General features: G+C 49.8%; 1 protein-coding gene across 10 annotated transcripts in view; it reads right to left on the bottom strand.

The window, feature by feature from the left end:
* The window catches only part of SRGAP3 (SLIT-ROBO Rho GTPase activating protein 3), a 108617-nt gene that overhangs the window by 29742 nt on the left and 63071 nt on the right, over window positions 1–15804 (bottom strand). For all 10 annotated transcript variants that reach the window (XM_080605559.1, XM_080605561.1, XM_080605560.1 and 7 more), the window contains 2 exons: window positions 8895–9080; window positions 7990–8118 (listed from right to left, as the gene is read on the bottom strand). In XM_080605559.1, the coding sequence (XP_080461685.1) occupies window positions 7990–8118; window positions 8895–9080 (315 nt within the window). The remainder of the gene's footprint in view (window positions 1–7989; window positions 8119–8894; window positions 9081–15804) is intronic.

Here is a 15804-nt window from a genome sequence, read left to right as displayed (position 1 = left end):
AAAAAAAATAAAAATGCAATGTGAAATCTTTCCTTTACTTTGAATGCAGGACTCATGCTGAAGCTAGCAGCTGTCGGCAATGCCCAGCACTCAGCCGCTGCGGACGGGCAGGGCAGCCACCCCACTAGCACGGTGCAGCCCTTGAAGTCTCTGGCGATTAGCACCGTGCCTGGTGCTTCACACGCTGGTGCCCAGAGAAGGAAAGGCAGAGCACGGACTTTCACACAATTCTCAGGGAAACACACAAAGGGTAGGGAAGAAAAAGAAAAAAAAAAAAAAAAGACTTCAAACTCCTGCTCCCAGCTCCAGAACAAATGGCATCTTCTCACCCCTCTCATTCCCTTTGATGGAAAATAAATTAGAAGCACAAATAATAATCCTTAGCCCTTCTGCAGTGCCTTTCATCTAAAGAGCTCAAAGCTCTTCATATATTAATTCATTAAGTCTCGTAACACCCCTGCATGGGCTGGAAATATTACAGTGTTCAACCGAAGAAACAAAGCGAGACCCAGGAGGTTAAGCAAGCTGGCTCCGGTCAAACTGCCGTGAACGCGGCCAAATCCAGCCCGGCCCCAGCAGAGCTGCCCAGCAGGGGCCAGGCGAGGAGCTCAGCCCCGGGAGCTGGGCACACTCGGCCCGAGTTTGCCGCCTGCCTCCACGCGCTCCTCCCGGCAGCTCCCCAGCCCAACGCCCGGCCCCGCGCCCTTAGGGTGCCCGCTCCCAGCGCGGCCCCGAGGCGAGGCGAGGCACGGCCACTGGCGCGCACGGTGCCTCTGGGGCGCAGGGAAATGGGCAGGTTTGCCCAAGGTCAGGAGGAAAGCCGGTGAGAAGCAGGGCGCTGAACGCGGGCCTCGAACCCCACGCTAGCGGGACCCTAAATGGCTCTGCTGGCAGGCAAACCATGAGGGTTTTTGTATAAGCAAGGCTGAAGTGGTAGAAAAAATGAAATGCTGTCTAAGTTACCAGTTCATCCATCTCTTTCTCACTGGTTAAAAGATATTTAACCTGCCTGTTGCAAAGCATGTAATCACGTTTTACCAGGATAACATTTGCCCTTGGCCATGATAACGCCGGGTACCACACTAGAGCCTAACTGCACCTGAAAGCATCTTCAGACCCCAGGAGGAGCGTCCAAAGGGAGCACACGCTGCTTCTGTCTCAGTCGCTTCTGTGGAGAACGGTTACTTGTCGGGTATTAACAACGCAGAGAAGGGAACAGCTGCACCTCTGCAGCCTACAGCCACCGCACTTCCCTCAAAGCAACACAGCACTGAAACAATCTCGGTTACACAGGTGTCCTGGTCAAGGTACGATGACAGATGTCTGCACAGAAACACTTGGCCATAGCAAACCGGCTCCGCACGCTGTACGATGGCTCCGACAGCACTGGAAATCAAACCACGCCAGAAGGCAGAAAGCAGCGAGACGCACCAGCGGGCACAAATAATTGCTCAGAAGAGATGGGAAGAAGCAAACCCTCAGGAGGGCTGCCTGCCCCCGGTGAACGTTTCCCCCACCGTGTGCTGGCCAGCTCGCCGCTGAGCAGAGCCACGAGCCGAGCGCGCCCCCGGGCCCCGCCACAGCCCTGCGGCACCGGGCTGCCCGCGGGCGGTGGCCGCTACGGCAAAGCAGCGGCAGGCCTGGAAAGCACCCTGTTCTGAATACAAAGGCAACAGGCCCCAGACTAACCCCATCGTTTAAGCTTTCGCAGTAAGAGGCCTGTGCACCGGGCTGCCTTTCTGCCACAGCCCACTGACACGTCCTTCTAAAACGCGTCCTGAACTGGGTGATCGTGTCCCCAGTGCGAGCCGTGCCCGGGCCTGCAACTACCAGCAGTTACTGTAAATCTCTTCCAAAGGAACAGTCTTGGTCCATCGAGTTCAGTGCTTTGCCTGAGGCAACCACGGGGACATAAAACCCCCTGAACACCCCATTCATCCTTGGCCAAATGTGAACAGAGTATGTAGAGGGGTGGGGGCAGGGGAAGGACGGGATCCTTCCCGACACACCGTAATCAACTCACACCCTGAAGCGTGAGATTTGATTACTGCTAATCAAAGGTTCCTTAACTACAAATATTACAGAGCCGAACGTTATGTAGTCCTTTTCAAAATCTAGCTATCGTTAATTAACTCTATGGTCCCTGGAGCGGGTTTCTTTCTGAAGGATTTTTAACCTACATTTTATTTTGCTCCTTAATCTCTCTATAGCAACCCCTCTTCTGTGTACATTTTCTTAGGGCTTTTGTGTGTGTGTTGTTTTGTTTCTTTTTCCAAGATGAACTCATTGGTAAATTAATCTTTTAAAGGACGTTAAAACCTCGAGGCTATTCTTTCAAGCTACTGGGAAAAGCAGCAGCAAAAAGCATCGAGAGGGAATTCTTTTTCCAAAGGAATGTTGCTGCTTTTTTGTACCAAACTGCAAGGTCCATCGGACAAGACTGCTCACTATCTTCAGGCAGTAAAACTGACAGCCTGCACGATACTTCTAAGCCATAAAACAACCAGCACAAGGGCTTAATTAATTTAGCAAGCCAATTTCAATGTCCAGTGTCCACATGAGGAAAAAATTGTTACTAGGTGCAAACGTCTGCAAAAAAATGCAGATTTGCCATATTAGTAAAGCCAGGACAGACAAAACGTAGGAGATCTGTATTGGCTGGATTCTGCTAGTTTAATAAAGTGCTCTAAGAACAGCTTAGAAAAAAACATTGTTCTTAGAGTACCGTGATTTATGGTTCCCCTAACAAATGGGTAGCTCTGGCAGCTATTATTAATTACCTGCATATAGAATTAGAATGTAAGTTCACTAAAGCAGGGTACTAGTATACGAACAAAAGATGCCAAACTCCTGAAAGAAAATCAAGCAAGCACACCTCTTTCCCCTCCTCTTCATCCACACAAGCCCTGTTTTGACAGAGATCATACGTACCTAACCATTTATTCTCTTACAATGCATAAAGCCCTTAACAAACCAGTTATTTCCGATTTCATCACCTGCTTCCACTGGCAACCTCTGCCCTGGCTGGGCAATCCGTGCTCCAGAGATGCTGCCTGGGGCTCTCCGAAAGGCCAGGCATGCTTTGTCACAGCACTAAAGCTCACAGGTTACCTCTGCAACCGCAACAGCTGAGATTTTTGTTCTCGACTCTGACTCACAGCACCACGGGAAATCAGGCACCCCAGCGAGCCCTGCACCCCCGGCACGTGCCCTGGGATGCCCGCGTGTGTCACCGCCACTCGCCGCAGCACCTGGTTCGGGTGCTATGGGGCACCGGCAGCATTCCCAAACGGCCTCCTCTGCAGGGAACCGGGTAGCACGGACACAGCAGTGAAGTGCACCGAGCCTTTTGAGATCGCCAGTTCCTCCTGATGACGGCTGTTTATTCTCTTTATTGCTGCGCTGTTGACTATTTCAAGGTGCCCTGAAGCCAGATCTCCCAGCTGCAGGCGTACCGTACATCAAGCTGCAGCACAGGCACTCGTCCCTCGGAGAGGTTTGAGCCACAGAGGCTGCTCCACGCGACGGTGCAGCGGCGGCTGTGCCTCGCATGGCGCCTGCGTGACAAACCCACCTGGCAGCAGCCCAGCACCTGGCAGAAAGCCTGCTCGAAGGTCAGCGTAGGCGGCACTTCTGTACCTCTGTGCAATTGAAAGGCTCTTTATGCTGGAAAAATGGCTTCAAGCCCCCCCCAGAAGAGACCTTCCACTCGTACAAGCCAGTTGCCGTTGTTAAAGCCAGCGGAGGCGCGTGCAGCCCCCAGGCAGGGGGAGCCGTCCCCGTGCCACCACCTGGGGCGAGCACTGCCCAGCCGAGCTGCTGCCCGCGCTGCGTCTGCAGGCACAGAGGTGCCCCAGCAGTTAGCCGGTGATGGAAACGACGACAAGGAGAGCGGCAAGAGATGCCTAAACATAGATCCTACTGAAATGGCACCTGGCCTCAGCACCCCTGAGCACCCCTTCTCCCCAGGAGGCCAGCCCACGCGCACGAGGGCAGCCGGGTGTCCAGCAGCCCAGCCGCCCTGCCACCCGCCCCGTCACTCACGCGGGGACAGCAGCCTTACCCAACCCTGCAGTCCCCAGCAGTAGCTGGAGACAGACAGCCCCCTTTGTTTCCTTCTACTCTCTCTCTTTTCAACACACAGGTATTTTCTGTTCCATTTTCTGGCCTCTACGTTGTTGCACTACCCAAAGCTTTACTGTGATGTAAGTGAACCCAACTGAAGGTTCCTGGCGTAGCAATTCTGACGGCCGTTTCTGTTTCCTCTCTGGGCTAAGCAGCACCTGACCGTAAGAAAAATGGCGATGCCATCAGCTAACTTTCCTAGTGTCCAAAAAATTTGGCAGTAATACTAAATTCCTAAGAATTCCTTTCCTTTGCTTGCTTGTTTGTCTCAGCTATGGCAAATACACCGACCTACAGGGCGGCAAGCTGCGTTTCAAAGTGATTTAACAGAGCCTGAACTAGCGTGGTGGATCGGCTTGTATTCACACCGATCCTTACGGCGTACCTTCTAAATCCAGGGTTATCTTTTGTGTGAACACTTCAAAATATTTTACAGCTATTTCACACAGAGCCCCAGAGAGACGGGTAACAGCTTTATCTCCACTTTACATACACGACCAAAGAGATTAACTCGGTCATGTAGTTAATGGCAGAAATGAGAGAAGAACCCAGGTGTTTTGATATAAACGTGCTTCTTCCAAGGGAAGAGGCAAGCAGTGTACTTTAAGTACAAGTCTCATTTGAGCTGTCTCCGTATTCTTTTTCTCCTTTCTAAAGGAGGAAACAAAAAGGCCGCTGGAGACAGAAGGAGACAGACACGCCCTGTGCCACTTCACGGTTCCTCTGATCGAGTTTTACATTTCTCATTAAAACCGAAGCCCTGGGAGGACTCTCTGCTCTCCCAGAGCAGCTGGGACCTCGTTTTTCACCAGAGCAGGAGATTAGCAGAAAGGCTTTGTTATAAAAGTCACTATTCTGCGGTGATGTTGAGGGCAGAAGAAATGTCAAGGCTGTGCCTAATAGATGACACCAAGCCATCTGGGATTTGGGGAAAATGCTGCTAAATTAGCTGCTCCACTGTTCTGACGGTTCAGATTTGCGTACAAATCAAAAAACTGCACGTGGCAATTTGTGCTTGATGTGAAGGGTGTGCAAGAGCCCCCATCACCCCCTGTGTCCCAGAACAACAGCCCGTTACATCGTTAATCATCCCTCTTGGCGAGGCAGGCTGGAGGAGCTGGGAGAATTAGCATAACCGCACCGACCCTGCTAGGATCCCATTAAAGCACGGCCAGCCAGATTGCAATCTGAAACAAAACAATATTCCTACCCTGAAGCACCTTCACAATCACTCTCCTTTTCCAGACTCGCTCCTCCCCTCGGGCGAAGCGCCCAGCACCGGGGCTCAGCCCTGCCGAAGCCGCTCTGCTGGCTCCGGGCACGAAGGCCAAGTTCACCTCCCTGCCCTCAGCCCCTCTGCTGCGTCCCACGGAACAACAGGGGGATCCTTCGTGGGGAACATCATCGGGGATCCTTCGTGGGGAACAGTATCGGGGACCCTTTGTGGGGAACATCATCAGGGATCCTTTGTGGGGAACACTGTCGGGGATCCCTTGTGGGGAACATCATCGGGGATCCTTCGTGGGGAACACCATCCCCAAAGGGCGGGTGGCCCACGCCCAGCATACTCCAATGGCACAGACCTGATGTTTGCAAGCAACACTGGGGTTCCAGAGTGAGAGGCACTATCCTCTTATTGTTAAATGTACTAAGATTAAAATGCTAACTTTAAAATCGCAGCTAAAACCACCTCTTTCCTCCACTTTCCTTTACATGCATTACACACCTACAGAAAGCGCAATGTTGCTGGCTCTGATGGCTGTCTCTTCTTTCCATTGCTTTCAGTATTAGCGGAATGCATTAAAGGGGATTCCCTTCTTCTGGACCATGCTGAAAACCTTCATGACATGCTCTTGCAAAATATAGTGAATTTCTATAGAAGTCTGTTCAAATAAACCGCTCTCGTTTCGGGGATTTAAAATTAGGACACCCACATACCACTCACACATACAATGTCTTGTTTTTGTTGGTTAAGAGGATATGTAACTGGGGGGAATTTAGCTGCACAGAGTTGAAGATACTTTAGTTAAAGTCCCCTGAAGGGACTCCTGGAGCACGGAAGAAAAGCCATATGCTGACTCCAGTGGAAGTGTCAGCACAAGGAAATAAAGTTGGGAGGAATAATTTATATTATTCAGCCAGAACTAAACTGGAATTCATCAACTCTCCAGGAAATCTAAGTTTCGAAAACTCCACAAAAATAAAATTAAATAAAAAGAAAATGAAGGAGGGAAGGGTACGTGTGTGGAGGGAGAGAAAATACACAACAAAAACCAGAAACCCCATGAATAAATCAAGGTGTTATCATACCTCGCTGTTCAACTGTTTCCACGACTGAGTTATTCAGTGTATTTTTTAAGATGGCTGAACACATCTTAAATAAAGAGAATAAGGACATACTAAGAACATGTTTTATTGTATCTTAAAATCTTGATATTCCTCAGGGGGTTTGCAGCAGACTTATTTTAATTAATGATTGAAAGAATAAATATACATTAGTTGGTTAGGAAAAAAAATAAACACTGCAGCACATTTTTAAATTATACATTTAGGTAATGATGAAGCCAGAAGGCTAACCCGGTACTTAAAGATTAGTTATTTATGTGCTCACTGAAGCAACTTCAGAAGGAAGAAACTGCGTAGTGCAATCTATACCACCATGAAGACACCTATCAAAGGAAGAGATGGAAAACCCTTCTCTTGAATCATTTAAAGGCAGCTTGTAGGAGTCACTGATAAACACACAGGTTCAATTCCTGTCATCACTACAAAACTTGCTTCCAGGAGTCACTGCCCTGAGGCTACGCTGTGCAAGGAACACTTGGATTCAACTCAGCAAGTGCTGCCCCTAGCTAAGAAAGCACTTCCACGTGTGCTTAAGTGCCACCACGTCTTAACTGCCTCCAAAGCTAAAGAGTGCTGAGCACCTATTCAAACTGATAAAAACTGCATATAGTGTAACAGAAAGATTTTTTTTTTCTGTTTTCAACAACAAAAACGAAAATGTATGCAATTTCCATGAGAGCATCTGTTTGAAATGCAGAGTAATCAACGTGCTAGGTGGAAACCTCAGGATCACCTGGCTTGCCCCATGGCAAATTCTGCTCCAAAGGCTCTGAACTTGGAAAAGCTACAGCTGCAGGAAATCCTACCCAGTGAGAGCCACAGATATGAAGCTGTCACTTTAATGTGAAGGAAAGCACTGTTTCTACACGGTCCCAAAGCAAGAACCAATACAATATACACTGACAACCAGACCGCAACATGCTTGTGATACGACATGAAAGATGAAGAAAACATTCAAGCAGTTTCTAGTTTGTAACTGTGTATTACAGGTGCCTGACTCACAGAGTTGGATCCAAATCTGGACTCCTTGCTTATGCACTCACAAAGGTGTTGGCATGTATGCCAGTTCATACCATGCAGTTATAACAAAAAAACTCCATCTTTTTTTTTTTCCAGACACTGATGACAGAAGGTTCTACGTAGCACAAATAAAAATCAATTACTTTGTTGTGTGATCATGTGGCCACCACAAAATTCAGAGAAGGCTGACTCCCATATAATGGCAGCTCCAGTTCTACCCATATATGCCTATATCAGCTGAGGGGGAAGTCAAATGCATGCGTGTAACTGCAAGGGAAAAAAACACAGGGAAAAAAATTCCAAGTTTACAGCACGTTATCAGGCCTCAATTAAGCATATTTTAAAGCCCCGACAAATCCCCCTTCATTACCATCATGTACGTGTGAAAGTGCATTTAAGTGAGAGTGCATCTGAGAACCAAACCATGCCTAAGACTTAGCTGTGCACTTGTCAGGAGAAAAAAACAGTAGGATGCATGCAGAGGGAGGAAGCACTTACATCAATGAGGTCGGAGACATCGTGGATGTAGTATTTACTGACAGCTGCGTTGGTGGCTGCCAGGTTCAGCAGGTAGTCATTCCTGGCTTTTGTACACTTCAGCTTGTTTTCAGAATATTTGGCTTGTCTCTGAAAAAGTAAAACGGAGCATTAGAGCATAAATAGGATGCTCCTTACACAGCTTCTCTTCCTGCAGGGCCCCACAGCATTCCAGAACCTGGGTGTGACAGGTTAATTAATAAAATTTGGTATCAGGTGTGATAACAGACACCCTTGCCAGGCTGGAGGAGAGCACATCTGAGCATCGCAGACACAATCAGCCATGCACAAGAAGTGCATTCTGCTCAGACATACCCCGTGCATCCGAAGCACAGCTGTTCTTCCTTATCTGTACGTTCATGGAGGTTTTGGCATCAATCAAAATTAGAGGGCCAAATTTTCCTCCCAGATATGCTGACATGCATCTGGACTTAATCCAGATTTATGCAGCTGTATCAAAGTGGAATCCAGCCCAGAGGCCCAAGCTACAGAATTTAGAACAGGGCCCAGAATTCGAGACTCTGTACAATAGCAGATGTGCTTGGATCTGGGGCATTTGTTCAGAAAGATCACTAGTCTCAAGGTTTAGCACAGATTAACCCTTCACAGAGGCTTGCTGGGGGACAAAATGCCAGTGCTGAGTCGACACGCATGAGAACGCTTCCCAGCTGAGGAAGCTATCACTCATTCTCAGAAATTAACACAGGAATTAAACAGTTTTGGAGATTCCAACATCCGGGAGGATTTGCAGAAGCTGGAGTGGTGTTACTTGTAAACGAAATGGGCCGGAGCCAAACTCCCCCCACTGCACAGGGAGCCCCGCAGACAGCCCCCGCCTGGCTCCCCCACCCGTCCCACTCACCCACCTTCTCCTTCATCTTCTCAATCTTCTTGACGGAGCTCCGCCGCTGAGGCCTGTCCTCGTGCCGCAGCAGATTCACACTGATGTCCCCTGACTTGTTGAACTGCTTTTCCTCCTGCTTCTCTGCCTCCTTCAGCTTGCTCTCAGCACTGATGCTTTCCGCATGATACATGTGGTAGGTCTTCATCACCTGAGGAAACGAGACTTTGTGAGTCACCTCCTCCATGACCAGAGGATGCATCAATGCGCGAGGTGAGGACAGCAGCCATGGGCGGCGTGGAGCACAGTCTCTGCTCTGCCAGGGCTGTTTGAGGTCACTTTGGCATTAAGGAACAACAAGGTGAGGAGAAAACTATCACAAAACTACCTCATCACTATTTTGAAACAGCACAGTGCTGGTGTAAGAACCACCACACCCCGCTCAGTCCCTGCTGCAGGAACAGACTAGGACATGACTCCAGCACACGCCTGCACCCAAAGAGCACTGTTCCCCTTCCTGTGGGGAAATGAGAAATCACCTCCAGCGCTTTGCAGCTGGGACAAGAGTCTCCATGACAAGAGACTGTGAAGAGGCAACAATCACCCTGATGCTACTTTTGGCCCATCTCCTCTCTTCCTACACCTGAACTTACTGAGCCAACCCATCAACGTAATAGAGTAAATAAATCCCTGTTCTACCGTTCTGACAACAGACCTCATCTTGAAGGTGGAAGAGCTGCGGTTTTCAAGCAGCAATGGAGTTTGTCTCTTATCATCACTTAATTCCCATCTTACTGCTGCCAGTAAGCACAGTCAGTGCCAGGGTGGATGGCAGCAATGCCTCTTCCCCTAAATTCAAGTTTGCCATCAGTGACTGGATACACGATACTGATCTATTGCCAGGAAAACTCCTGCAAGGCAACTTCTACTACAGAATTTCCTTTCAGATACAGAAGCCCAGAGGGCACATTGTGATCATTTTAATAGAGCTGGCAAGAGGAATGCATCTGCTCTTCTCCATTTATGCCTTTAGTCACATTGTCCCCTTTTATCATCTCCCTTCAGGATCTGGATGTCTTATTTCACATTGCCTTGACAAGGCTCGAGATGCCTGACTTCTCGCTGAAGATCGGTCTCATGCTAAGTGCCTGGGCGCTGACAGCAATGGGCCTGGGGCTGGTCCAGGTGTGGATGCCATGGCTGGACAGAGCAGAGGCGCAGGGCAGCCCACCGCAGCAGCCCCCTGTGCCCCTGCCCTTCCACAAACTCAGCTGTTACTGGTGCTGCTGCTTCCTCGCTGGGGCACGTCACGGCTCTGCCTCCTGCCTTTTGGTGAGCCTTCAGCACAGGGGAGCTGTGGCAACAGCCGCGATGAGGGCTCTCCCAGTTATCACGTACAGTCACTGCTGCGGAGAACATGATCACGCACATGAAGGTGTCCTATCCCAGCCCTACTAGCCTGCACAGCAGGGTGTGGGTCATTGCCATCAGGTCTAAAACAGTAATGACACTGTAATAGGGTTTGATCTACTGAAGACACTCCATCCCTTTCTCCGTAGCATCATATGACTTAATCTCACAGAAGAATTCCCCTGAAATGGCCCAAGATTAAATACAACTTCAGATCAACAAGGTTTATGAACATTTCACCCCACACGTTAGTCACCGTAGCGAGGAAGGCATCAGAGGGGAGCAAGACCACCAGGCAGTTACCAACTGATGGCGCCCCTCTGAGAGGTTTAAAGAATGGTCCAACGCCTCTCAAAGGGACTTAGCCAAACTCAAGCTAGTTAAGCAGACCCCCAGACACTGACGGTATTCCAGAGCACTGACGTTTACCCCTGCAAACAAGCAGCTAGCAATGCAAAATTAATTGAAGCCTCCAACTGGGTTTGCTAGAACACCTTAAGGAAGATGACTGCAAATGGGACTGAAACCAAAATAACTTCTCTTGCCATGAGGGTTAAGGACAGATGGTAACCCCACAGGCAAACATCCTGATTCCTTCCCCTTTCTGCACCATTACACAAAGGCTTTAACAACATCAAATTGTTCAAACTACTACAGAACTGTACCTTTCATTCTGCCTTTACCGATTACCACGATGCCAACAGGACCCAGACTTTAACACGCTGAAGGCGACCAAGCGCTGCAGGAAGAAGAACCGCTGTGGCTGCCGTCGGAGGGGCCGGGACGCTGCCTGTGCCCCCATGGCTGCACGCAGCGTCCTTGCACCATGCCCTCTGATGAGCTTTTCCACCTCAACGTTTCTCCTTCTCTGACTGGAACAGGACAACACTGATCCCTTGCAAGAGAAGTGCTGTCACACCGCAATGACAGCGACTGTGCCTGTCCCGCGGGCAGGGGGCACATTGGCTGGAGGGCAGAGAAGGCACGGTGTGGTCACATCACACCCAGCACCGGCCGGCAGACGGCCGAAGGCAGAGCTGAACTAAAAGGATGCCCTCCTCGCTCAGCAAACGCTCCCCTCAGATGTCGGCTGAGCGTCAGCACTGCAAGGCAGATGTTTCCCTGGCCTCCAGAAGAGCGGCCCAGCACCGAGCCCAGCACCGCACGGCAACGCCACGACTGCCAGAGCAGCCTTGAAGGGTCAGAGACCCCCGAGTTAAAAAGGAGCACAACCCACAAATGCAGAGCAACTTCACACAACCCTGGATGAAGAAAACAGAGTTCTCCTCAGCTGCGGTTGTCAGCACAAACTGCGGTGCTTTCAGCCTGGACAAGCTGAGGCTGAAACATGGGATCGCCTCTCCCGCCAAGCACAGACGTCAGCTACAAATGAGCTCCAAATGCCACACCAAAGACTGCACAAACGCGCCAGCTCTGGGGTTTATAATTTTAGGCAACTGCAAGGGATGGCAAGCAAAGGCTTGTGCCTTATTTCTGAGATGGTCAGTTTCAAAATCCTGCAAATGCGAGCCACATATTTCAAACTGCAGATTTGGCAGCGAACATCACAGGACACACATCAAACAGGCACTTTCTGGGTTCTTCCTAAGGAGAAGGACCGAAGGGCTTCCCTGAGACCTCCTTATCATCTGCCACCACCTTTTGGTGAAAAACTCAGAGGAAAGCGAAGTAGAGAAGCCCCGCACTTCAGCACAGCCTGGCAGTAATGAGAAAGGTTTCTCCAGCACCCAGAGAGGCCAGAAGGCAACACAACAGCAGAGCCCAGCGTTTGGGCGACGGACCAATTTGCACAATTTCTGTGAAATCTCAAGGTTACGACCCAGTTACCTAACAAGAAAAGCCTAATTACTTCACCAGCTGCCTGCACTCACCCCAGGCCACCGCAGCCCCGACCTTCGCGCTGTCACAGCCCTCTCCCGGCTGCCCCCAACGGGACCGGCTCCCGCACCGGGAGGCAGAGGCCAGGCCGTGCCGCCGGCCCCGAGCCCCGCAGGGCCCCGGCAGCCCCAAGCAGGCCCCTGCGGCCCTGCGATGGCCAGAGGAACTCCACAGAGGCCCTTCCTCCTCCTCCCTGCCTGACCCTGAAGAAGCACCATGGGAGCCACGCTCACGGCTTCCCTGAAGGTCTCTTTAACAAAGTGCGAAGGACTGAGCACGGCCGTCGGCTAAACCGCCCCCCTCACACCTCAGAGCTCACACTGCTGCCACGGACACCTTGAACAGCTCGCTGCCAACCGCGCTCCTCGTCTGCTGCCATGTAGCGCAGCCCGTGCTTGGAAATGCAGGGGATATTTTGGTTGTTTTAATATCTGCCTTAATGTTGAATGAGGTCTGCCCGCACTGCAGCAATCAGCCCTTTGATCCGCAATTCCCTGATGCCTTCCCAGCGCCTGGAACAAAGTCACGCTGCCCCTGTCCTGTGCTATTGTCTCATAAAGAAAAACTGCCACAGCTGCGTCCCTGGGATCTGTTCTGCAAATAAGTTAATTAGCTGCAGTGGAAGGAGAAAAATATGTTCCAATATTCATTAGTTATTTAACAACACAAGTTGTTTTCCAATGTTAATAACAAGTTCTGAATAAAGGCCACTGCCAAAATACCAGCCATAAATGGTACTGCTTGCTGTCTGCAGCTGGAGGCGCTTCATCTTTCCCAACAGCTCATCCTTAGGTCCTGACCCACAACTGCAGTCAGACCAGAGGCTGCCTGACCCCTGCTAAGTGCAGCCCTGGGCCCTCCTGAGGTCAAGGGGCCCCAAACGGCAGAGGTGAGCACAGCCGTACGGGAAAGCCAGCCCACGACCCCTCTCCCCTCTTCTCTGGTTTAAGAACGGGGCGCATCCACCAGACCGACAGGCGCCGCCTGCCATCCTCCCTGCCCGCGACGCAGCAGTACCACTCTTTTAAGAAAGAAAATCACGGCCTTTTCAGTGGGTTTCTGTGGTGTAACAGAGCACGATGTACCACTGTATTTCTGCTGTGTGAGCCAGTCAGTGACTTCTGCAGCACGACCCTTGCAGAAAATATCTGCCCAGCAGGGAGGCACGGCCTGCCACGTCACAGCGCTCGCTGCGGGAAGGGAACACCTCCACCAGCCAGTTCATGCTGGCACACAAAGACTGCCGGCTTATTTTTAACCTGGGTAAGGAATCTGCAGATATTATTCTAATTAATACAATTCATTTCACACCTATTAATCCCCTTCCGTAATACCTTCTGACAAAGAATCACCCCAGTTCGTATCACAGTACGGACACGAACCTGAGTGTGCCGCCTTCAGCTAGAGCCTGTCTGCATTACGGCTGAGTCCCACACATCAAATGGCACGTCGTTACTTCCATACATCAAACTGCACATCGTTACACAGAGCTTACACGAAACACTACTAGAACGTTGCTGTGGGGCCATTTTTTTCTTCTTACCCTAATTTTGGCCTGAATTCTTCAAACGCAATCGCTTACAATAGGGAAAGCGGCCCCTGAGCAGAGGCATACAAGAACAGCAGACCTCTGCAGACTCTAACCTGACAACCTATCTGCAGGAGTCTATAAACAAGAATCAAATTAATGAAACTGGCTTTAATTCAGAGCTTATTCCTGTACAAAACTGCTCACAGGTACTCCTACTTCAGAATGAAAGTCATCTGCTTCCTATTTAATTAAAATCAGGGTGCTTTGGGGGGTTTATGTCTTGCCACAGAGAGAGTCTGCAGGGTGACTTGCATCAAAACAGCAACGAGGCTGAACTAAAATGAATTTAGTTATTTTGGCTTAAGTTTGAGACAGTGAATGCCTCAGAAGCCTGTAAAAAATTATATTGTTTCCACACGCTGCACAAAGTTCTCCTCTCAAAGCCCGAGAAAGCGGCCTAACCAGGGCACAAATGTACTACGGATACATGGCTCAGCCATAGGCGAGATAAATGGTTTCCTTGTGCGGCCTACAGATGAATGACAATTTACAAGAATAAGCTTTGCATCTCTGAGCCAGTTGTCCTTATTCTGCACCTGATTTTTTCAGGAGTCTCAGTTATTGAACGTGCAGCTCCTGAGTACACAACATGTTGTGATGAACATGCCAGCATCAGTCCAGCCCCAAAGATGTCCCAAAACAGCACTACCACAGTGGACCAACCTGCAAGCCAAGCATGCAATTAGGCCTCTTCCACCGGGTATCTCAAGGACAAAAAAACATGGACTGGAGGAGAGCTGGTCTGTACTGAAGAGATTTAAGATGATCTTGGTTGCCTGATAAGGCCTCCTTTCCTTCATATTTCACCGTGATTTCTGAAATCAGCTTGTCTCTCCCCACGCTCTTTCCAGCGGGATGACATACACCAGAGGGCTGTGCTGCCGTTCAGCAGGTGACTGTCCCCCTCTACTCTGCCCTCATGAGGCCCCACCCGGAGTACTGCACCCAGAATATGAGAGGGCACTTCCTTACTGGGAGGGTGACAGAGCACTGGGACAGGTGGCCCACAGAGGCTGTGGAGCCTCCTTCTCTGGAGATGTTCAAAACCCGCCCGGACGCCACCCTGCACAACGTGCTCTAGGTGACCCTGCTTGGCAGGGGGCTTGGACCAGATGATCTTCAGAGGTCCCTTCCAACCTCAGCCACTCTGTGATTCTGTGACATAACTGCTTTGTTATCTCAGCAGCAAGGTCAGCTCAAAAGAAACACAAAGCTCGTCCACCCATTCCAGTCTGTTTGACCATTCAAACACATTCTGCTCCGCATGCGGGAGCAAAGCAGTAAATGGAGTGAAAATTCAGTTCCTCTGAAGGTGAGTTTTGCCACAGACCCAAGAGGACCAAAATTATACTTTCAGCTTTTCCTTGCAGTTTCCTTTTCCTGCAGTTGAGCCCCCAGCTCAGACTGACTGAACTGTGTGCTTCCAGCGATGCTCCTGTCCCACATGTGGGTTACGAGGACACCGGTCCACAGGCACCAAGGTCAGCCCAACCCCGTTATACTTTGTTTTGCACCTGCCATGCTGCTGCTGCAATTAATCTGGATTAGTCACTAGCGCTAACACACCTTGTGACATTCAGCCACCAACAATGCAATCCCAACCTTCCTGCAGGCTTTTTAATCCAACCTGGCTGTCCGCCCCCACTGCAGGACTCACAAAAGCCGAGTCCTTCAACAACCAGTGCAGAAAAAAAACTATTAAGAGGAAGATTTGTGGCAGAAATTTCAAGTACGATCACTCATGGTCTGTTGTTTAGGCCTATTTTTCAAAAAGATGGAATAAGATCATTGTTTAGGAGTAAACCTACTACAATGTAATTTATGTACCAGTAACAGTTACAACTGAAGAACGCGTATGTATCATCTAAACTTTCCTATATAAGACAGATGTTATATTGCTTCATTAAACCTAAAGCACAAACAAAATAAAACAAAATCCTATGGGGCAAGAGACAGAAGCAACAGAAAGATTTTTACTATGAAAACCTACTTGAAGAGCGATGTCCTGAATAACGGCATGTGATTTCATCTGGAG

This window comes from Anser brachyrhynchus (genome assembly GCF_964034855.1).
Source record: "Anser brachyrhynchus genome assembly, chromosome: 10".
NCBI classification, from domain to species: Eukaryota; Metazoa; Chordata; class Aves; order Anseriformes; family Anatidae; genus Anser; species Anser brachyrhynchus.
Note: the sequence above shows the minus strand (reverse complement) of the source record. Positions and strands in the feature narration are given on the sequence as shown.